The following is a 25,077-nucleotide window of genomic DNA, read 5'->3' on the forward strand; positions in this document are numbered from 1 at the left end:
AACGTGTGCCTCGCGGGCCCCGAGGAATCGCTTCATGACGTCATCAGAAAGGCTGAAAGCGTGACAGTGCTGCCTGGTGACTAGACCTGTAAACAACTCTGTTGACGTAAGTGACGTCACATGTTGGCTACAGCGTTTATACAGACCTGCCTTCAGCTGTTGTTTTGGAATGTCAAAGCAATCCGTTAACAGAATAAGATGTAGAAAGAAGGTTTAAATTCGAATAATCTGGATTATGGTGACATGATATATCAATTTTTTTCCGTGATTGAAAAGCTTTAACGCACACAAATTCCGCAATCATACACAAATCCACAAGGCATCAGCATGCCATGTACAAAGAATATCCGCGTTTCGAAAACTACCAGCGATATTGGCTTGCATGAGAGACGACGTTATGCCATGATATGACGTCATGATTCCTCGGGGCCCGCGAGACGCTTCTGACACTGCGATATTCGGACGTATCGATATATATGATTAGGTTTATCGATAGAGATGCTCCTATATCGAATAGTGCATCGATAGTCGCAACGCGATTGTATGCTCTATGCTGTGTGTGTGGAGTCCATGGGTACAAGTTTGTGGCGGACACAATTATGATAACTGAAGATATATCATCAAACGGGGAAGAACTCCCTCATTTTGTACCCCCTGTTATACAGGATAATCCAAAGGGATGGGGTCCTTGCGATCTTCCCGATCAGTTCAAAGATATGCCGTATCAACCATTTTCGAAAGGGGATCGCCTAGGCAAGGTATGACACGTGAAAATTACTGACATATGTCTAAGTTAGCTGTGTTAAAATGATTTGTTTTTCTTTAATGTAGTGTTAATTTAGTTTTTATTTGCGTTCATAGATATCTGATTGGACTGGTGCGGCTTTCCAAGACAAAAAATACACTAGTAAGTACATATACTATCTGGTTTCACTCATTAGTGCGAAGATGCCCGTTATTCTCGTGATCGTGCTAAAAGTTTATTTTAATTTTCGTCTTTATTTGTCGGCATTAGTTTGCCGCCCATGTGATTGTATAGCGTCATTTTTCTTTCCAGCGTATGCAGCGATTAAAGATGTAAAGTTTGCAATATGTAGTGTCTCCCTCTGTCTTTACAATTTATGTTCAGTACATAAGAGTTAAGAAAAAAAAGTCTTTGCGATGTTGCTGTAATCACTTTTTATTGCAGACAAGTACCAGTCTCAGTTTGGAGGTGGCAGTCAGTATGCGTATTACCATGAGGAAGATGAAAGCACATTTCATCTGGTGGATACAACTCGTGTGCAGAAGCCACCATATCAGCGTGGCAGATTCCGGCAAAACCAGCGCAATCTCCGGGGTCGTGGTGGTGCTAGAGGAGTTATGCAAGGCCAGCTGCAGCTGCTTGGCAAAGGCTTGAAAATGCGAGATAGGTAATTTTAAGATCTGTGTGAACTCTTTCTGGGTACTGATTTCTGACAGGTATAGTTTGTTCTTGACACAGAGAAGCTATGATTAAGTATGATATGAATATGGAGCTTACAATAGTAAGTAGGGAGACTGTTCATCAAACTACATTCATGACTTAGCAAATGCTGTATTTACTAAAGGAAGGAAGAAGTTGTAGAAATATGGTCCGTGTTGAGAGGAGTGTACAAGGTGAACTGGAACTGATAAAATATAATGTTTAGGGATTTTTTTCCTCCCTCCCCTCCCTTTAGAGTATTTTGGTATAAGTGCCTTATTAGGTGCTGTGGCTCATCAAAGCTTATTTATGCTGAAGGGTCTATATTGTTTGTTACCCAGTTGGCTTTGTTTCTATGAAAATACAATTACAACATGAAAAGCCTGTAATATGCACTTTTAAAAACACAAAACAGTTAATGCACCAACTCTGACACACAAGTATTTTTATGTGATTGCTGTGTCTGCAGGAACTAGTCAGCATAGTGACCTGCATTCCGTAAATCCCACGCATGAGATTATCAGCCCGTCAATACTGCTGTGTATCATGTAGACTGACATATTTGATACTAGTCATTGACCGGTGGCAGCTGTGATGTCATCTTTTGATGCGTATATTCACAGTTTTGTTGTCTTTTGTGAACAAGGAAAAAAATCCTGGTTGTTGCGACAGACCGGCATGTCAGTCACCGCTGATATTATGTAATGCTCATGATGATTACGATATTTGTCACGTGTTTCTTAAGTCGCTGCTCCGAGATGAAGACTGGTATTGAATTATTTCCATTTATCTGGCTGCAGGTCTCTTTTGTCGGAATACTTAAATTTTGTTAGGGTTTGATTGTTACATTGTAGGAATATTAGTTTTTGTAAATTTTTATGTCTAGTGCAGTCGAAGACAGAAACAGATTCAAATGAGAACTTTTCTTGAAATTGGTATTTTACGAAAAATCTGAGATGAATTAATGTTTGTTAATGCAAAATGTGGACTTTTGCTGTAACAGGAATCAACGGGCACAGCGCAAATGGCCATTACGACAAGGTATGCGGAACAGTAAGAATCAGCCACCCATAAAGAGTCGTGATGCGTCTGTGACAGTACGTCCTGACTGGATAACAATTGAAGAGATGGATTTTCCACGATTAGCAAAGCTTTCATTGCCCAGTGTAAAGGATGGTGAAGACATGTGAGTACTAACTACTTAGTTACCTTATCCTTGCATGGTAATTGCTATGTAATTCCTCAAATTTGGTCAGTGATAAATTTCAGTGCTTCAAAGTCTGTGTTACTGTACGTGACTGATTGCAATTGAAAGCAGATAGCAGTCAGCGCTTTCTTTTGTGGTCTGGAAGTTTTGGTACTGTATTCTTTGTTGTTTTGGATTTTGTTTATTTTATATTTATGTTGAAGGTCTGTATGATTGTGTTTTTTGTATTTTTCTTTGGTGTCTTGAAGATGCAGTGTGGGTGGTTTTTATTGGGTGCTTGTGGTTTAGAGGGTTGAAATTAATTAGTAGGATTTAGTGCTTTTACTTTAAGAGGAAAGGGGACCTCACTCTGAAAAACTGAAGCATTGGGTCATTCAAACACATACAAAAATGTAAGAAAACCCACTACTTTGAGGTAAATTATTTCTTGTACCAATAACCCCCCCCCCCCCCCCCCCCCCCAATCAACACACACACATTAATATGTTCAGATATTTGTCATACATGTGGTCGTTCAGTTAACAATGTATTAGTATCTAGTATGTATTATTAAGTCACACCACTTACATCTAAAGTTGCATGTTAAAATGGGATAGTGATATTTACAATACCATTGTCACATTAATCCTTTCCTAATATTTTCTTCTGTTGAAATCCTATCTTCTTGTTTTGTAGTCACTCGGATAGTGCTGTAAAACTACCTTCATGTTGATCAGTTATGCATCCCTAGTCTGCTACTTTACCTGTAGGGCACCTATATTATTTGCAAACAAATTAGTGAAAATGGGGCATGATAAATTATTGTTAATGATAATTAATTTAGAGGGTAGGACATTATGCAGAGAGTTGGAAGTGTGTGCTACTTAATATTTTATTTCAGTATATATGCTTATTTTGGCTTTATTGCCTTCATCAGTAAATTTCCTGACATTGTAGATTGACATATGTCAACTTTGAGTAACCCATTATTGTTGTCGATAATTTGTCACACGTATATTACATTTTTTAATATCTGACAGTTGTAGAAAATAAAGTTTGACAGCTAGTTGTTCATTCAAGATATTTATCTTTGAGTAAACAACTAGCTGTCAGGCATGAATTTCCAGTGTGGCTCTCCTGTCGTGGTTGGCATTTGTATTGGCCTGCTGCCCAACAGTGGACAGTTTGAGTACAGTATTTGTTCTCAGTTCTCAATGATTATATTATTTCTGTTTAGCTATTCCTTTATATCCCACTGACATGTGGCTCATCTGTGGTTTGAAACACACACAACGTGCAGCCTAAGTACATTGACAAACACTTAAACATGATAAATATCTGGTATCAGTTTCCCTTCATTCCAGCCAGCTGGGGTGGGCTAAGGGATGGAGAGAGGCAGAAGCCAGGGAGGGGGTAGGTAGGCAGTGGCTCATGGGAAAGTGGGGAGCTATCTATGGGCTAGCTGGGGGTGCAGGTAGAGGAGGCAGGTGGCAGATGGCTGGGCATGCAATTTCACAGACTAGTGCACTAGATGGCAGCACACAACTAGCTGACACACATTGGGTGGGGGTAATGTGATGGGGAATGGATTGTGCACCCGCACACACATGCATGCACCCGAAGGCACACGCCCACATTATTGTCAGGGGGGACAGTGATTTACCTTAGGTTTACGCCAGGGAGTGAGGGATGTGCTGGAAGGATAGCTCCCATCTGTGAAGCTCAGAAAAGCTGGTTGTGGTTGGGAGAAGCCAGATGGCACAGATGTGAAGCATCCATTGAAATCTCACATGTTGTGCTCTGCTACATGTTGCAAAAGCTGCTTCAGAACCTGTGTCATCTGGATCTTCCCCCCACCATCACGGAGCGAGGTGGCGCAGTCATTAGCACACGAGACTCGCATTTGGGAGGACAACAGTTCAAACTCGCATCCAGCTGTCCTGATTTAGGTTTGGTTCAAACCCGCGTCCAGCTGTTCTGATTTAGGCTTTCCATGATTTCCGTAAAAATGACTTCAAGTGAATGCTGGGATGGTTCCAAACAGTTCCCCACTTTCCCACGAGACACTAGACGTCATGTCCGCCCCCTCCCCCCCCCCCCCACCACAAAAAAAAGAATCCCACTCCCTGCCTCTCCATCCCCCACCCCACCTTGTACCCCCACATTCCCACCCTGCCCTGTACCTCATCCCACCTCAGTACACTCACTGTGGGCCAGGAAAGAGCTGGCAGTTGACTGAGCACAGTGTAGGGAGACAGGTGTTTGTGTGGGGGTGAGGGGCGGGGGAGGGTGTTTTTCTCCTACAGATTGAGAAAGGAATTTCATACGGAAAGCTAGCAAAGCAAAGCTCTGTACCTTTTGACATCTTCAACTTTTGTAGTCCTGTCTTCCTCAGCTGCATGTAATATTGCGGTATATTGATAATTTTTACTTATGGACCGTCTGACAGCAACTGAATAAAACACCATTTTAGTGCCATACGCGTTTCGCCTTTATTTTCTGCAAGGCATCATCAGTGGCAAGTTGCATGGACAATTTCTTACATATTAAGCACCTTTTGCATTTTTGGTGTTGTTCTTCTTATAAATGCTAGTTTGCAGCTTTTTTTCCCCACATTCCACAGCACTATGAACTGAAATTTTGTTTCAATGCTCTGTACCTTTTGTTTGTGTACCTGTTGACAATGCAGCACTTCTGCATTTCAGTGAGCTGTGTCATTTATTTATAAATAAATCATCACTCATTCCTCTTGTAATCTCTCATACTTCAAGGTGCAATAGGTATTTTCCCAAGTTATTCTTTGTCATCATTCCTATATATTATTTTTATTTGATACAGCTCTTTGTATAAACATGTCTTGAATTATGTAGCATTATATTAATTCCAACGGAACTAATAAAATTGCATGTTTACAGAATTTGTTGCGGTTCTCTGGAATATTATGATAAGGCATATGACAGAGTGAATGTGAAGAATGAAAAGCCATTGCAGCGAATTGACAGAATTGCTCACACTGTAACAACAACAGATGATCCCATCATACGAAAATTGTCGAAGACTGTTGGGAATGTTTACGCCACCGATGCTATCTTGGCAACCATAATGTGTTGTACTAGGTCCAATTACTCATGGGATATTGTTATCGAGAAGATTGGAGACAAGCTGTTCTTTGACCGCAGAGACAACACAGAATTTGGTTTGTATATCGCTCATGACAGGCATGTACTGTTTTATTTCCAAGCCATCTCTTTTTGTGTTGCAAGAAGAATAATTTTTAATAAAATGACATTGCTTAGTTTTGAGTGAATTGTGTATACAAACTACTTTAAAGGAGACTAGTACTTCGTACTCCATGTGCCGTAGGCAGTTCTGAATTTTCCAAACTTTCTTGTAACACTTCCTAGATTTTTGTTACATAAGTGACCTCATAGTTCAACTTAGCAAGAAGAAAAAGTTTCCTACTGTTTTCTTCATAACCACAACACCACTTCTTTCTAACTTAATTTGCAAATGTAGGCTATAGTTTAATTTAGCTATCTTGTTTTAGACCACTTTTCATAGAAATAACCTATCTGTTAAGGAACCGTCCACTCCTAAATTAACTGTTACTGAAAGGAAAGTTATTAAGTGTATGCAGTTTCAGGGTATCTATTGTCAGTTTATTATCTATAGTCATAAAAACATCTCTGTTTTTTAAAATCCATTTACTTAGGCAGGTAGGTGAGCATCTCATTCTGGGTAGAGAGAGGGGGGGGGGGGGAGGAAGGAGAGAATATGATGCTGTTTCCAGGTGTAAACTATATTCTCAGCAGTGCCGTGCAGAAATTGCACAAACCTCGATATTGTAAGCAATTGTTGCTGCTATAAACAAGAAAAATTCTTGGACAGTACCAGTCTCTGTAGGCATCCTCTGTGCTTATTGACCTTTCAAGCTGAAGAAATGGGTAACTTTATCAGGAACCGTTTCATTAATGAACTACAAAAAGGGAATTTTCTTTTGTTCTGAAATCAACTTATAATATGTACTGCATTATGATTTACGTACTTGCGTGCAGTATGTACACAGGCTAGATTGTGCCTGCAAAGAAAAATGCATTATTATGAATCTAAGGATGATTCCTTAATGATAATGCAGCTGTATTATGTTCTCAAAGACCTAAGTAACTCATTAATACTCCCATAGTTCACTGTAAGTAAACCCTCCTGTCATCCTCATCTGACACACAATGACACTTTTGGAGATTATGAAATACTCCATAACTTTGTTACTGCAAATTTGTCTTTGGTAATTCTCCTCCTGCAGTTTTTACTGTATGTCATGTGTAAACTGTCTCCTGTAGATGTCCTGACACTGTTGATTGCCTGCCAGTATATCCTATGCTAGCAGTTAGCAGTAGCAAAGATTTGGTGAAGATAGTATAACTGTGTCTATGCTGCTTCAGTTTCATCTCTTAAATTCAGGAGAAAGTTTCTTTAGTGTTGCCGGTAAGCAGTTCTGCTGTTGTCAGTATGGAGTAATCTGTTAAGAGGCAACTATGTAGCCATGTCAGTGTTCATAGTTGTTTTGTTCGTTGCACTGAATGTGGATGTTTGTATTGTCCGTAATAATGACATACATGCAGGATGATACAGAAATAATTCATCATTGAACCATTTTAGACACTGTACATAATTTCAGAATTGTTAGTCTGGTGTTTCCAAAATAAACATACCATCAGGAATAAAGGCAGTCTTTGTTGGTCACACATGGAGCACAGTATTTCTGCTCCTTTTTCCATCCATAACATTCAGACTACTAACCCATAACTCATTTTACACCACATTTTCATTGTATTCTTTTGCTGTACATAAGCTTCAACAGTGCAATGCAATAAGGAAAGCCTTCCTATCTTTCCTTTTATGATGCCTGAAACCCATGTCTTTCAGTATCCTCAATATGGTTCATTTGCTTCCATTAAAATTTCCATATAGAAAACTTTTTCTTTTCTTCCCCAGTTGAATGTTCACCTTTAGCACTTGTTTTAATTCTCTGTGTTGCAGAGTGCTTCTTGCATAGGTGTCCAAGCTGCTCACTTACTTAAGCTTGTGTTGCTTGCCTGGGAACTTGAAATAACTTCCATATGGGTGGCAGGAGCTTTCTCACTTCAGTGCAAGTAAAGGTAGTCAGAGCCCTTTCAGAGGAAGAGGTTAAGTAGTTGCAGTTTTGTGACTATTGGGCAATGAGAGGGTTTGCCTCTTTGCAGCTAGTATATGGGGTGGTTACTTGGGCTACTTGTGTGAACACGCACACACAGTGACCTTGAAGTACATAAATATTCGGTGTGTTTACTTCTCCAGTATGTATAATTTGACATTATTTTTCTCTGATTGCTCCTTGCTTCTTGTTCACTAACGTAACTAGCACTACCAATAACATGCACCTTGCAATTATTATATATATGTGGAATAAATTTGTATTTGAGAACACTACCACAAACTATTTGGTAATGATTGGTACTATTGAAAATATATTGCAAACAAAGATATTATCTGTGAATGATTTAAGTTATTCAAACTATTTAAATAGTAACATAAGTTGCCCAAAAGTATACAGTAGTTTTACTCTAGAGAGGGAATATATCGGAGATTTGGGTATTTCATGGTTTTCTTAAATTGCAGAAGGCTTATCTGTGGGTGTTCCTTTGAGAAGGACTTTGTAAATTTCTGTCCATGCTTTGTGCTCATGCTCCATTTCCAAGGATATCATTGATGGCATGTTTAATTCTAAATATTTCTTTCGTACCAGAGTGTAGCACTTAACTTATACCAGTTGATCGACAGAGTTCGTTTTGTTTGTAGTTGGGCTCCTGATGTAAACAGTTAAGAGTATTTGTGAACCTCATTCACAGAAACAATATGTTTCCAATTTTTGGGTACTTTTGTGCTTGTCCTGTGAAAATACTTTTACAAAATATTCCGGTGTGTATTCCCTTTTGAAAAGTGGGGGTGTTTTTGGAAAAAACTCTAAACAATAATCTGTTTGAAATGTTTGCTTTCGTAGTGATATTGCCACTTGAGAAGAAATAGTTTCTATGCAGAAGACAACCCTTTATGCATTGACATGTACATGAATAATACTTTTCTACCGACAGATCTGCTGACAGTGAATGAGACTTCCGTAGAACCACCTCAAGATGATGGAAATAGTCTAAATTCTCCAAGAAACCTTGCTTTGGAAGCAACCTTCATTAACCACAACTTTTCGCAACAAGTGCTGAAAACAGTAAGAATTTTGTCAAGATTAATTTTTATTGTAGTTTCTAATGATATTTTAGTCTGTTTTTTCAGTGATTGGAAGCAAAAGCCAGAAACCAGTGTGGCCAAAGTTCGTAGTATATTCTTATATTGGAGATTATATAGGTGCTTCTGCATCTGCACCAGTAAGTCTTGAGTTAAGAAGATACAGTTCAATGCATTTGTCATAGAGTTCAGGTGTGCTGTTCTTATTATTTATCATTTCGGTCTAGGACAGCTAGACACCTAGGACAACAGTCTTGGAATTATTAATATAATGAGTAAGAGTTCAGTAATTAAAAATATATTTTCTAACAAGCTGTTGTAAGTCTTGCAGTTTGGTGACACTTTAGCAACTTGCAGTAAGTTTTGCTTCTTATTTAATTCAGGTTTTATTTGGCCGCATGAAGCTAGTACAGCTTTTTACAGTCTTTCACTCACAGAAAAATCTCAGAGGATTGCTGGTAATCACACCCAGAACCTCTCAGTAGCCAGCAACAGTAACCACCAGGCTAAAACAGTCTAATGACAAGCTGTGTACAAAGATATTGCACTTGGAATTATCAAATTCTGAAAACCAGTGTACTGTCACAGTAGTTAGCATGTTGGTTTTGTTTTGAATTGACACCTGTCAAGTGCAGGAAATTTACCTGGAGGATATATCTCTCTTCTCAGCTTCAGGCATTTCTTACAGAAATAAATAAGCCCAAAATTGATGATGTAAGCAATTAAAAGATTTGTAAAGTCATCAGAAGTAATAGTAATATCAGCACATACAACCTGTGTTGTATACTTGTCCAGAGTGATATGGTAATGCCTGTTTTACAATCTTTTTCTTGGCAGCATAAAGGTGTTCAATCTATTGTTGACTGCATACATAATCTATTAAAAAGAAAAAAAAAATACTAATGTGGTCTGTGTTCCTATGTGTATGCATTTACTCTTTATGGTAGTGAAGCATTAGGTGTTAAGTATGCTTTCAAGCACGTGGAAGGTTCTATGATGGTGCAGCACAGGTAGAAGTTAATACTTAGGCTTGTCCTACAGAGTCAGTTTTAAGTTAAGGAAATGCCCAGGAAGTATCTGAAATGTTCTGTGTATGCTAGGCCCGTCAAAATGTTCACTGACATCCCTAAAATCACTGTTGATCACACAGAATATTTTAGCAACACAGATTCACAGCATGAGAATGATATACTAGAATCTCATAATCAGAATTAGATTTAGAATCAAGATGCATTCTCATGGAAAAGATGTTCGTGGTTATAAATATCCTCTCCAGATAGTGAGTTATTTATGTATCAAATTTGAACCCCTAGAACTCACAAATGATGGCAATACTAGATTCATTCTGCACAGAAAGAGATTTAGGCAGTGAGACCAGATGTTTGCTCCATGTATTGTTCTCTGTATCTTCCCACAGTTCATACTTCCACAGCTCTCTTGACCATTGGCAATGCTGAGGCATTATATAGATAGTAAATATCTGCACATTTCTCTCTTGAATAGTTTATGTACATGGGATACTATTGCTCACTTGCAAGTCAGTTGGCATGTTTACTTTATATCAACTATAACTGTTGTTAAGATGCAAAGATACATATCACCAGGTGTGCAGGTTACTGAAAGCCATTGTTGAAAAGTAATGTCAGAAATGGCAGAATTCCTTCATTGGTTTCAGGATAGGATACATTCCTGTTGCTACAGTAGTGGAATTATGCATAAAGGCATGGCTATGTTTAGGAAAATTAACTTTGTCGACCGGAATATTTTTGCACAGTGTATAAGCAATAGAATGAGACAGCACAATGACAAATGCAGTTGTATACTATTGCACTTCATGCCATTAGTACATTGTTCAAAAAGTCATTGATTCAGGTGGAAGAGGGTGGAACTCTGTATAAAGCCAGTCAGCTTTGTGTGGGGTTATTGTGTGCATATGTGCCTTTCCTGCAGGTGGGAAAAGGCACCGTTAGTGACAGTGTTTGTTGTGTACATAAACATTGATTGACAATGTTAGTGGAAAAAAGTTGTGATGGAAAAAGCAAAAATAGGTGCATTCAAGGAAATAGGACTGTCTAATTGTCAAATTCCCTAGAAGTTTCACTGTTAAAGTACAATTACTGGTTATTTACAGTTTTCAGTTACTGACAACTGCCAGATGTGTAAGACAAATTTTGTCAAATGACAAACATCTTAAATTCAAGAGATGACTGCGAAACCTGCTCCAACATCCAAATGTAAACAGGCTAGATTGGAGTTTGCTGAAAACATGTCACAGATTTCAGAATTGGATAAAGTGATCTTCATTGATGAAAAGAAGTTTATGAAATAGGCTGGATGGACTTCAGTGTTGTTGCCATGATCTGACACCCGAACCTCAAGCTGTCACACTCGGATGGGTGCCAAATGATGTTTGTCTTCAGAGTATCACCAGGAACACCAATTTAGTTCGTGCTTTGTGCCATTGTCCAGTAGAACATGCATAAACAATAATTAAAAATAACACCAGTACTACAGAGCACAGGAAAAGAACATCTGTGAATGATTGTTTCATGGATCATGCGAAAGTCAGTTGGTAGAGGGTGAGGTCATTGTGCCAAAGATCCCGCATTCGGACCTCACTGATAACAATTTTTAAACTTTTATGTGTGAAACTATTATATGGGAGAACATTTCCCAGGTATGCTAAAGGAATCTTCAGAGTTTGTAGCAATGTTCTTTTGGCAATCTGCTTTTGCTTCGTTAATTGAAAGTAGCAGACCTATAGAGTACATTGGTATAGATAGGTATGGTGTTCTGTCAGACATGTACAACTGAACAAACACCACTTGTGATGAAGTACTTGTAGTTTTGTAGAATAAACTTAAGCAATCGGAATAGTAGAATACAGAAACAATTGCATCACTTGGGGGGGGGGGGGGTAGTAAATAATAATTGACTGCAAATGGCAGTGCCACTGTACATCAGATGTGCGTGTTGTGGCTAGTCACAGGTTTGCAGTTGCTGTCCACTCTGCGCACTACTAGTGCTGCTGTTGTGCAACATGAATCTGTGGAACATTATCGACATTCTCTTCGAACTGTTGCATAGTGACTGTTGTGTACATGCAACACCAGAAATAACTGAAGATGGAAGAAAGTGTACAGCATTCCTGCTAGACATAATTGATCAATGGACTGTGTCGAATGTCGCCAAAGAGGAAACATTAGATATTGACAAACGCACACCGGGTGGAGCGAAATTGTTTGTTTATGACAAAGTGAATGGCTAGAGTTGATGTCTTTGATATCATTGCCAGAAGGGTCCTAGGTGATGGAAATGATGAAATAGGGAAATACCACAGATGGTGAAAAGGGTGGTGTTCTACTCAAGAAATGACAAAATCAGAATGCTCAAATATTGGGTTAGTCAAAAAACAGCCAAAGCCAACCCAAACATTTGTCCATCACACAATGCACTAGATGGTCTGCACAGTGTATTTTTTATGAATGGAAGTGTCAGTGGGAAAATAGGGGGGTTAATACCAGTGAAGGAAAAGTACAAACATATTACAATGCATGTGATGGAGCCCTTCAAATACTGTCACCAGAAAGGTTGCTGTATTCATGATGTAGACATCAAATTGTGGATGAAAACAAAAGCAAGACAATCAAATTTCCCAAAATTTGATGCCAGTAACAGTTGGGTCTTATGCTGAAAGTGTAAAAACAATATTGTAATCTGTAAATTCAAATCTTTTGTTACCGTGAAAATGTACCAAAACAGAAATTACATCCAGAAAATGGTAGAAGACTGGCAACAAGCAGCCTGTGCACTCATGACAGCCTACAGAGATGCAAATATCTAAACACCGACAAAAGTGGATTTAATAAGGAGATGACTATGGGCCGCACACTTGCAACTAGAGGTTCTAAAAATTTTTGTAGGGGTTGTACGGTCCTTTCACAAGACAACCCATACATTCACAATTATTCAGTTGCTTTCACAGATGGCAAATTGGTGCCAAAGCTGTCTGTTGTCCTTCAAGAGCCACATTCGTTGAGTACTTGTACACTTCAGTCCATTTTCCCAGCACCAAATTTAATCATCCTCTTTCACTCCTCCAGCAAAATGACCAAAGAACTGTTCAAGATGTTTCTACAAGCAGCAGTAGTGGAACAAATCAATTGAGAGAAATGTCTGATAATATGGGATTCTTACAGCCCCCACAAAGATGCTATTCTTCTTAGTGACATGCACATACAACATAAGCTACTAAAAGATATCACAGTTCACATAATTCCAGCAAACACAACCTCCTTTTGTCAACCACTTCATCTTCATTTCTTCAGAATGTACAAGCATACGATTCATAAAGTGTGCGATGTCGCTAGAGTTTCTTCGGAAGAGATTAGTCTGCAACAACAGAATAACTTTCTTAAGCTGCAGTCCCTCACATAAAATCAGTTTCATTTTCCATGTTTCTATAATTCTCACTGTTGTGGGTGGGTAATGGCTAAAGTCGCTGACGAATGCAGAAACTTTGAAACTTTGACGAAGTTCTGTTTCAGCCACTAGCTTTCATTTTGCAATCTAAAAGTTGCATAAGCAAATGTGGGATTCATCAAATGTGCTTGTTGTGCAAAAGTAATTTGCTTGACACACTTCTGTTTTGAAGCCATTGTTCCTGAATGAATGAATGACGCTGTGTGTGTGTGTGTGTGTGTGTGTGTGTGTGTGTGTGTGTGTGTGTGTGCTGTTTTGATTGTATATCCTGTGAAACTACAAATGTATTCTATAGGTTTACTACTTTCAAATAAACGAAGTGAAAGCAGACTGCCAAGAGAACGTTACTGTAAACTCAAAACAGCCCTTTTACATATCATAAACATGTTGTCCCATATAACACTTTCGCACAATAAAAAAATTATCATTGGGGTTTGAACCCAGAACCCTTGGTACAACAGTCTACCAACTTCCCCACAGAAGCTATTCGTATTAGTTATTCAGTTATGTTTTTCAGGTACTCCGTAGTTCTGGTGTAGCTTTGTATTAATGTTTACACCTGTTCTGTTGGTCAGCAGCCACAGGTGCAGACTTTGTGTGGCCTGAGGGGGCCCGAGCCCCCTCAGAAATTCATTTGGGGGGGGGGGGGGGCAATAATTTAAGAAAATTATTAGTTATAATATGATTTGTAAAATCACAAAATTATGTTGGAATTTTTTATTTTTCTTGTTTGATGATAGTTACGTTCCAAAATACATTCAGTAAGGAGTTAAAACAAATAATTATGGTAGTAAGCAGGTTAACTGAAAAAGTGGTGTGCGTCATGATAGTGTTACGGTGCTGCGGGCACATTTAGAATTTGTCGTGGTGCACGAACCTTCGGGTAAAGTCTGGTGCTGGCGGGCCAGCCCTGCAGCCATTGCGACATCAAAAGGACGTGAGCAGAAGCGCCTGGAACCCTCCGCCTTGAATCACCTTGATGCTTAGACATTACGACACCATGGCTATATAAAGTCCACCATGCTGTCGCAGTTATTCAGTGTGGACAGTTTCGTTCATTGCTTGGTGCAGACTTGTTTAATGTTCTGACTTAAGTATCTAGTGGACTAGTCTATATGACCATATTTTATTCATTTACTTTAGTCTCTTAGTGTATTGTAAATTAAGTTTGCAATGGATAAATTTGTTACCAAAAAGGCGTGCTTGGAAGTTGATGATACTGCAAGTCAACCTCCAACAATTACTGTCATCAATTGCTTAGTCTTCCTCAGGCGAGAACCGTTCACAGCCGAAACCTGGACAGTCTGGTAAGGGAAGATTATTTCAGAAGTCTTGGTTGATCAATTATACATGGCTAGAGTATGAAGCATCTACTGTAAAAGTTTTTTCCAAAACCTGCAAAGAGGCTGATGCTAAAAATCAATTGCAATTTTGTTTTAAAAAGATGATGCATTTACTTCTGTAGGGTTTTCTAACTTGAAAAAGGCTTTCGAAAAATTCCATCTTCATGAAAATATGTTTACACGTAAAGGTGTTCTGAAACTAAATTGTATCACTAACCAAAGTGTGGTCTCCCAATTGAATGAAGTTAGGTAGTGATACGAAGAAAGGCCATTTAGCTCTTGAGACAATTTTGACTACCGTGCAATTTCTATGCCGACAAGGACTAGCAATTAGAGGGCATGAAGATGTAAACTCAAATTTTTTTTTTAATTGTTGGAACTCCGAAAGAATTACGTACCTGAGTTTAAAGATCGGTTAGGGCATTCGGGGTATAAGTGGACATCCCACGATATTCAAAACGAGATTATTGATCTTCTAGGAAAGTGTGTGTTGAGAAAGGTATTGGCTTCAATCAAGAACACTGAACATTTTTCTATTATGGTTGACGAAACAGTGACTCTTTGTCATGAACAAGTGTCATTTTGTATTCGTACTGTCGATGATTCCTTAATCATCAATGAAGACTTCGTTGGCTTATACGAGACCCCCAAAACTGAATCACAAACTTTGTTTAGTATTTTAAGATGTTTTTGCTCGTCTTGGTTTGTCAATGAATAATTTAAGAGGACAGTGCTACGATGGTGCCTCGAATATGAGAGATAAGTTCAAAGGACTAAAGTTAGTTTTGGATATACAACCAAAAGCACCTTATGTGCACTGCACTGCTCACAGTTTAAACTTAGCAGTTGTAGGCAGTCTTCCCCATCTTAAGTCTGAGGGATATTATGGCTTTAGCCAAGGACTTAATAAACACCGTAAGGGGATCCAACAAAAGGATGGGACTTTTCAGAAGCATACGCTGTGAGAGTGCCAACGACCAAGCTGGTCGATGACCCCTTTGCCTGACTAGATGGATTATGCAAGCTTCTAGTATCTTGTGAATATTGAAAAACTTTTAAGAACTTCTAGACTTTTGAAACATTTTCTGCAGAGGACAAAACACAGGTTACAAATGTGCAGCCTACGTTGAGTCAAGACTTATTTCTTTTTACATCTTTATTGCCATGCAGTGAACCCAGTAGAGGATGTCAATGAAAAAATTCAATGCCCTCATCTAAGTGTTGCTGATCTGGAAAAAATATATGAGGGCTTGATTGTATATTGAATGGAAGGCGTGATAGTTTTGAACACTATCGGGAATTGTATTTAAAAGAGAGACCTTCACAAGTTGATGATCCTTCACTTTCTCTGAATCGAAGTATACCAAAGAAGTATGAAAACAATGAAGCCAGCTCACCGCACACTTTCAAAACCCCCAAAGGAATACTACAAAACTATTTACATTGAAGTTTGTGAAACGGTGCAATCTTACAGTACTGAGTGGTTTGCTTCAGCTGGACTAACACAGGTCGTTGCAGATGAACGAGAGTGCTTGCTTTTAGTAAACATAGGTGAAACAAATTTGGAAAAATCAATTGAGTTTTTCAAAAATGACCTAGACATTGAGAGACTGCACACACACTTGAATATGTTAGCCAATATGCTAATAAAAAAAACTGGTCTTAAAAAACATGTGTCATATAAGAAAGTAAATTACACAATAGCCTGCCGTTGGAGAAATGTTATGTGGAGTAGTGAAGTGCATTAAGCTTCTGCAGGTAGTTCCAGTCATGATAGCAACAGCAGAACGGTCATGTAGCACCCTTAAGTGTCTGAAGTCATATCTCCGATCAACAATGGGACAGAAGTGATTGAACAACTTGGCTGTTCTTCATGCTCACCGAGATGTTTTGGATGAATTGGATATCCCAACTAGTCATCAGTGACTTCATATTCAGTAGTCCACAGTCTGTTTGCACCTTTCTAAACACACTCTAGCCCTAATAATGGCATTTAGAGGAATAATAAAAATCTTTATAAAATAGAGAATTAAATACATACATAACGTTAAATTTTCAGTTTCAAAATATTAGTACTAGTTTAGTACTGTATTACTCTACTACTATAGTACTGTATTAGTTATTCTCAAATACCTAAATATTTTTAGGGCGTAATACCCAATTAAAACCTACTATTTACATACTTTTTGAGTGAAAGAATTAGGCATACTGTATTAAGTTTATTAACTGTATTAAAGCATTAACTTGGACATTTATTTAATGAACCTTAAGCCTTATTCAAAGTAAGCTTAAATTATCTGTTTCACTTATTAATCAAAATGCTATTACTGTGTGACAGCAATATTTTATATTTTATTCTTTTAATGATAGTTTAGGATTTATTTAAATATAATTTCAGTCTTTACAGAGCTATATATTCACTGCTCTGTAATAGTCTATAAGCATGATTATTACTGTAAATTAAATTAGCTTCTTATGAAAATACCGTGCGTGTTTGTTTTGTTTCTTTTTTCAAAGCCAAAAAAATGTGTTGGGCTTGTCGAGTTATAAAGGGTCCAGTTTCCAGGGTTCTAATGTTGATCATATGACTCTAAAATGCTGTAAAGAACTTTAAACTAACTATTTTTCTTCTAAAATTTAGAAAATTTCCTGGGACAGGACCCCCAGTATGCCCCCCCCCCCCCCCCCCCCACCAATATTTTTTATAATTCAGTGCTCCTGTCAGCAGCACACAGTACAAACTAAATTGGAATTTTGGTTGATACTCTATCGACATACAGTGTTTGGTACTGATCTGAGTGTCTGACCTCTGGAGGTTTGGGTGTGAGAATAGAGCAGCAGGTAAGAATGAGCAGAAATTTTGGTGGTGGAAGAGGTAAGATTTCGGCAGCCTTCTGCACTGAAGGTGAACATGCATTGCTTGGTTGAACACTACAATGAACTCTAACATATACACTGAGATGCTAGAGACAGAATTGATTAGAATGTATGAGGACCGAGGGAACACAAGTGTAATGTTTCACGGTAATGCATCTGTGTATGTTTCTGCTACAACCAATAAGTGGTTTACAGATAAAAATATCAATGTCTTACCCTGGCTTGCACATAGCCTGCATATCAACCCCATGGAAAACCTTTGGGGAATACTTGCAAGGCATTTTCACCACAGTGGAAGGCAATATGAGGCCTTACGTGAACTGAAAAGTGCAATATAAGAAGAGGTGACAATTTTACTGCAAGAACCCCAAACTGTAACAAAATCAATGTCAAAGAGAATTTTTGAGGTAAGTAGGAAGAACAGAGGTTGGACAAAGTGCTAACATCACAACAACACAACAGGACAGTGAGCGCCATTATACCAATTTCCACCCAACAGAAGCAAACGCTTAATTTTATTTGCGTTATGAAAGAAACTGCGTAATTCCATCATGATTGTTTGTTTTATATGTATCTGTTGTGGTGGTGGTGGTGGTGGTGGTGGTGGTGGTGGCCTTCAGTCCTGAGACTGGTTTGGTGCAGCTCTCCGTGCTACGCTATCCTGTGCAAGCTTCTTCATCTCCCAGTACTTACTGCAACCTACATCCTTCTGAATCTGCTTAGTGTATTCATCTCTTGGTCTCCCTCTATGATTTTTACCCTCCACACTGCCCTCCAATGCTAAATTTGTGATCCCTTGATGCCTCAGAACATGTCCTACCAACCGATCCCTTCTTCTAGTCAAGTTGTGCCACAAACTCCTCTTCTCCCCAATTCTATTCAGTACCACCTCATTAGTTATGTGATCTATCCATCTAATCTTCAGCATTCTTCTGTAGCACCACATTTCGAAAGCTTCTATTCTCTTCTTGTCCAAACTAGTTATCGTCCATGTTTCACTTCCATACATGGCTACACTCCATACAAATACTTTCAGAAAAGACTTCCTGACACACAAATCTATACTCGATGTTAACAAATTTCCCTTCTTCAGAAACGCTTTCCTTGCCATTGCCAGTCTACACTTTATATCCTCTCTACTTCGACCATCATCAGTTATTTTGCTCCCCAAATAGAAAACTCCTTTACTATTTTAAGTGTCTTATTTCCTAATCTAATTCCCTCAGCGTCACCCGACTTAATTCGACTACATTCCATTATCTTCATTTTGCTTTTGTTGTTGTTCATCTTATATCCTCCTTTCAAGGCACTATATGTAGCTACTACTTTCATAATAAATTACTTATAGTGTGCTACAGACACTGTATTATTACTTTTGTAGAAACCCTTTCTTTATTCTGATTTCCACTACTGTACTTTACATCATTATCTGCCCAAGCTGTAGCCGTGCGTGCGGTGTGTGTGTGTGTGTGTGTGTGTGTGTGTGTGTGTGTGTGTGTGTGTGTGTGTGTGTTCCAGCTATTCGGAATGACGCCGCAAGAACATTTAATGAATAACATGGGGTGGGTTTAACATTTTTGTGTTGTTAATGTCATGAACTACCATTGTTGGAGCATGTTTTCCTTAGTAGTGTAGGCAGGAAAACATGGTATCGCCCCAGCAGCATGTTGTATGGGGAATGTTCCAACATTGCTTTATTCATCTGTATTACTATTGTTATTTCTGTTGAAATTGCCACCGACACTGGATGTCCTTATCTTCATTGAAAATACACACACAGTGTCCAGCAATATTACTTGTTTTTTATTTAAATTTCATTCTCTCATGGTGCACTGCTTTTATTTATTTGGTGAGGTTTCCAACACAGTCATATTGACAAATATCAGTTTTATTTGACTGTTTGTCCTGTGACTTCGAATGTGTGCTTCCATATCTCATAATGACGTGTGGAGCAATGTTTGCTGCAGAGTGGATATGTTCTCGTTGTTTGTTTCGATTATTTCTTTATTCTTTTATTCTGGACATCTCTTGTCTCGCTGTGCATTTTAAATAATGAAAGGCAGGTTTGTGAATAATAGGAAATGCATCTGTTATTGTTACAGAATAGTGCTAAAATTGAGACATTTTAATGCTAGTAGCAGTAGTATTAATATTTTTGTTTTGCAGGGTGAACCGCGGTATAAATTTGAAGAGACAAACCCATTCATCTCGGAGGAGGAGGCTGGAGAAGTGGCATCAGTAGGCTACCGCTATCGCAAATGGGATCTGGACAATGGAATTGTGCTGGTTGCTCGGTGTGAGCATGATGCTGTAATGCATGGCCCTAACGGAGAACTTCAGTTTCTGACAATAAAGGCTCTAAATGAATGGGATTCAAAGGTGAAGATTGTTTTCATAAAATATTGTAACTACTAATACAGTGGGATCTCATTAACATAGTAAAGAGGAAAATTTAACATTGTTTATATGGGCTTTTGGTCGGGACCGAAAAAAATGGGCGTAATATAGAGGAAAACATTATATGGAGGAACGTTATAAAGAGGTTTCACTGTATTACCTTTCTCGTTGCAGCGTGAAGAGAGGCCAACCTCTTCTGTATTTTTGTTGCAGGAGTTTTATAATGCCTCGGTTGAAAGATGAAGTGGGCTTGTACAACTGGGAGGAAAAAGCACTACATGTATATTACATAGAGGTCTTTTTTTGGGATGTGCTGCACACTGGTCAATAAACAAAAGGATTTTATTATTTCTATTACCCTACCGGGTATCCCAGGAATGTTGGAATTGTTCGAATGTAGTTGTTGTTACACATGCTTTCACTTAACTGTGTAATTATGTGGAAATATCTGCACATTTTTAAGGCATTGCGGATTCTTTGCCTTTCCCATTGTTAGTTGCACCAACTTTTCTGTTCCACTTTCATTACAAGATGTAAGACAGTTAGCCCCTCTTCACCACATTTTCCACCATGGCAGTTCTCTTGAACTCGCGTTTTGTCAGGCAGAAAGTGAAAAAATAAGCCAGTTTCATCTGCATTAAAAACAGCATTGTGCCCACTTCCAACCTCTCCTTGAACACATTTATACATCAAATTAAGTCAGTTCTTGAGCATTTCAATCCAATTGTTGGGCGCTTTGAAATATGTGTGTGTCAACTTTTGTACCAAATGTATTGCTTTAGCATAAACTGCAGTACTATCAATTGCAATATTCAAAGTATGAGCTTGTTTTCTCCAATTCAGTAGCACATTTTCCAGTTCTGGAAACTGGCCATTGTCCGTTCATCTCGAACATGGCATATCGGTACATCATTCAGCTGCACAAAAATTCATGGACTGAAAGTCAGATACTAAACATGAACAAAGAACACCAGTGACAGAGTTACACGCTAATTAATAGTTTATAGTTTGGCTGCCAAAGTCAGAAGTTGTCGGAGCGACTGCCGATCTATACGAACCAATTTTGAGTGTCATTTCTACCCTAGCAAATAACCTGTTGATGTGCGAAGTTGCCAACACTGAGCAACACTGTCTTCCACACATTTCCTCACCACACAGCAGCCATATAATATCTTACTCTCACCACTTCCAGAACTCTGTGGCAGAAGTTGCAGTGGCCGAACAGTATCAATACTGCCAAATCTTAGCTTACTAAGTGACGAGGGAGAATGTATAAATGAGTCATTTTAACGTGCATTTTATGCAAAATGGACATATATGCGAAAATGTGCTAATGATTGACACTGAGATTCCACTATATGTTGTACTATTAGTGTAGATGAGCAGCAAGCATTCAATATATTTACAAAGAGTGAAAATGTTAACTAAGAACAGAGAGTTAATTCTGACCAGAGTAAGCAACAATTCCTATTGAATCATTTAATTTCCTACTAATAGTGTTCTTGAAAAATGCTATTTATCGTAATGTTTTGTCAATATGATTATATGACAGCTTAATTATAAGTTCTATTGAACCAATGATTATCTTATTGAAGCACTGATTATGCAGGGTTTATTTTCACTATTTAAGAGAGTTGCTGTTCTCATGACAATGTACCTTTTTCATTATATTAGTCAAGCTGCAAATGCCTACTATTGTAACCACCATTGTGTCTTTGTGTTAATGTTCTGTCCCTGATCACTTTCTGACACTACAGCAGTCCATAAACTGTTGTATTTTGTGAAAACAGCTTCAATTGCTTGCATAAATTTATCACTGATTTCAAGCCTTGATGGAGACTAATCAGTTCCAACTACTTGAATATGTGTCACATTTACTATGTGTTATTCATGTGTCAAAAAGTGACCACTTTAATCTCTTTTTGTCCATCTTTGGAAATATTGTCTTATACCTCTCGTGTGTTTATAATATGTACATTTTCAGTTATCAGGTGGTGTAGAGTGGCGCCAAAAGTTGGACACACAGAGAGGTGCTGTGCTTGCCAATGAGTTAAGAAACAATGCTTGTAAACTTGCCAAATGGACAGTGCAGGCATTGCTTGCGGGCTCTGACCAGATTAAATTTGGGTGAGTTGTTAATGTTTTACACTGAAATTTATAAAGTGGAAGACGTTTTACTGTTGGAACAGTGTAAGACTTGTTATGCAGAAGAAATACATCTACATGTACATAAGTACTCTGCAAGCCACCATTCGGTGCGTGGCAGAGGGTGCTCTGTATCGCTACTAGCCATTTCTATTCCACTTGCAGATTGAGTGAGTGAAAAACAGCTGTCTATATGCCTCTGTATGAGCCCTAATTTCTCATTTCTTATCTTCATGGTCCTTACGTGCAATGTATGTTAGCAACAGTAGAATCATTTGGCAGTCGGCTTCAAATGCCGCTTCTCAAAATTTGTTCCTCAAAAAAACATTGCCTTCTCTCCAGGAGTTCCCATTTGAGTTCCTGAAGCATCTCCGTAACACTTATGTATTATTAGGACCTACCGGCAACAAATCTAGTAGCCCGCCTCTGAATTGCTTTGATGTCGTCCTTCAATCTGACTTGGTAAGGATCCCAAAGACTCAGGCAGTATTCAAGATTAAGTTGCACAAGTATACTTTCTCCTTCAGACGAACCACACTTTCATTAAATTCTCCCAAAAAACTGAAGTCGACCATTCAACTTCTCTACCACTGTCCTTGCATGCTCCTTCTAATTCCTATCGCTTTGCTATGTTATGCCCAGATATTTAAACGACATGTCTGTCAAGCAGTACACTACTAATGCTGTATCTGAACATTACAGATTTGATTTCTTGTTCGTGTGTATTAGTTTACCTTTTTCCCACATTTAGGGCTAGCTGCCATTCACCACATAGAGTAGAAATACCATCTTAAGTCATCAAACGTAGATACCTTACTGTACACCACAGCATCATCAGCAAACAACTGCAGATTGCTGCTCACTCCATCCACCTTGACAGTAGACACTTCATCCCTGAACCATTCACCACTGTCAAACTGCCATAACAATCGGTTCACTTCCAATTCCTTGTCTAGCTTTCTTGATGTGTTTGGATCCCAAATTCTGGGTCTCTTATTTTGTATTTCATCTCTCTCTCTCTCTCTCTCTCTCTCTCTCTCTCTCTCTCTCTCACACACACACACACACACACACACACACACACACACACACACACACACAAACTAAATACACGTTTCATGCACAACGCTAACCACACTACTAGATTCTTCCACCCAAGTCGCAATTCAGCACCATTTATGTAGTCACTTCAATCACAGAGATTGGCTTACATTAGATAAGTTTGGCACAACATTGGGTAAATCAGAAATTTTCTGAAGGATTTAAATTGATCGTTGCAACTGAAACACCAAAGTCATAAATAAAATACCATCATACAATGAAATCCCGTACTCTTAGTGGTTAGCTTATAAACTTGATATAGAAGGTCGAAGGTTCAAATCTCATTTAAAGCAGCAGAATTTTGTATTTTTCTAAATCTAATCAAGCCTTTGACTTGTTTTTATTCAGACAATTGGTTGAAATGTAATTTTTTATTTGTAATAGTTTGCCGCATCATTCTCATCATCATATTGACTTTCTTTGCTCTTATTTTTATTTCTATCATTCTTTTTTCATTTGGAATCTGCTTGTGTTGTCTAGGTTGTGGTTAAGTCTGGACAGAAGTTTAAATTCAGGGCTACAAAACACGTTTTCTGCCGTACATAGTTCAGTCACTTGGTAATTTAAAAACCAGCTGTCAACAGAGCATCTCCCATTTTCGTCATACCTCGCAGTGGCCTCTTCCATCGTTGCTGTGTTACACATCAACAGTATTTATGGAGTGACTTGGCATGTTTGTGTGACACCTATAACGGAGTGGGGGGTGGTTGTGGCAACACTGTTGTGGCAAATGATAGACGTTAACTACCAAGTTATTTTAATCGGACTATAATCTTGTAAGTGTTGGTATCCAAAACAGCTCATGAGAAAGACTAGTTCAAAACTAAAACTCTTAAATGCTTGGATGTTAAAATTATGACACATACTTTTTGTGATTGAAGCAGTAACTGAACAGTTTATAGACAACATTTGATGATAAACTAAAATCAGTTTTTATTCATTTTTCGTTTTTGTAAAAACTTTTGCTCTTAAAAATATGTAATCAAACATTTTTTTGCAACCACCAAATTTTTGATAATTGTTTCAGGTATGTTTCTCGTGTGCACGTCCGTGATTCGTCAAAGCATGTAATCCTGGGCACTCAACAGTATAAACCTAATGAGTTTGCAACACAGATAACACTTAATATGGATAACGCATGGGGAATATTAAGGTGCATAATTGATATTTGTATGAAACAAAAGGATGGAAAGTACTTAATTATGAAAGATCCGAACAAGCCAATGATTCGCTTGTACGACATTCCTGACAACACATTTGAGTCCGAGAATGAAGATGCGGATGAGGAGGAAACAGGTATGTTTCAGTACTGTAACTGTTTTACATAAAATATGTACTGGAATATAACACGTCTTCAAAATAAACCACAAAATAATTGTGTTGTAAAAGGAAAATTCGAGCAATTAAACAAGACCAAATGGAAACAGCTCTAATTATTTGTTGCATGAAAAGAAGAAAAGTAGCAGTCTGTAAAACTGCCCCTCATATATTCTTCCAAAACAAAGAAAAAAGCAAAAGCTAAAATGAACACACACTGTAGTATGGCATAGCTTAGTTGAACAAATACAGGATGTCCCAGGGAATATGGTCACTATTCAGGCATACAACAGGAATGGTTTTTTAACGCAAAAAGCGTAGCAAACAAGGGCTCTGAAATGCATACTTAAAGAGCTGTGAGCATTTGTTAATCTTCACTCCTGTGAAACAATCTTTTCTACTATAAACAAGTACTTACAGCTCTTAAAGCATGCATTTTAGATCCCACATTTACTAGACGTGTTACTTTAAATAATTGATCCTGTCATATACTGAATTTTGACCAT

At 38.3% G+C, this 25,077-nt stretch overlaps 1 protein-coding gene across 1 annotated transcript in view; it reads left to right on the forward strand.

Moving 5' to 3' along the window:
- The first annotated feature begins 531 nt into the window (after positions 1-531).
- The window catches only part of LOC124777503 (eukaryotic translation initiation factor 3 subunit D), a 53,157-nt gene continuing 28,611 nt past the window's right edge, over positions 532-25,077 (forward strand). Inside the window, exons 1-9 of the mRNA XM_047252946.1 lie at positions 532-758; positions 862-907; positions 1,190-1,412; positions 2,448-2,630; positions 5,546-5,826; positions 8,762-8,892; positions 19,778-19,990; positions 21,993-22,135; positions 24,282-24,550. Of these exons, the coding sequence (XP_047108902.1) occupies positions 600-758; positions 862-907; positions 1,190-1,412; positions 2,448-2,630; positions 5,546-5,826; positions 8,762-8,892; positions 19,778-19,990; positions 21,993-22,135; positions 24,282-24,550 (1,648 nt within the window). The 5' untranslated portion in view covers positions 532-599. The remainder of the gene's footprint in view (positions 759-861; positions 908-1,189; positions 1,413-2,447; positions 2,631-5,545; positions 5,827-8,761; positions 8,893-19,777; positions 19,991-21,992; positions 22,136-24,281; positions 24,551-25,077) is intronic.

Source organism: Schistocerca piceifrons, chromosome 2, assembly GCF_021461385.2.
Source record: "Schistocerca piceifrons isolate TAMUIC-IGC-003096 chromosome 2, iqSchPice1.1, whole genome shotgun sequence".
Classification (NCBI taxonomy): Eukaryota; Metazoa; Arthropoda; class Insecta; order Orthoptera; family Acrididae; genus Schistocerca; species Schistocerca piceifrons.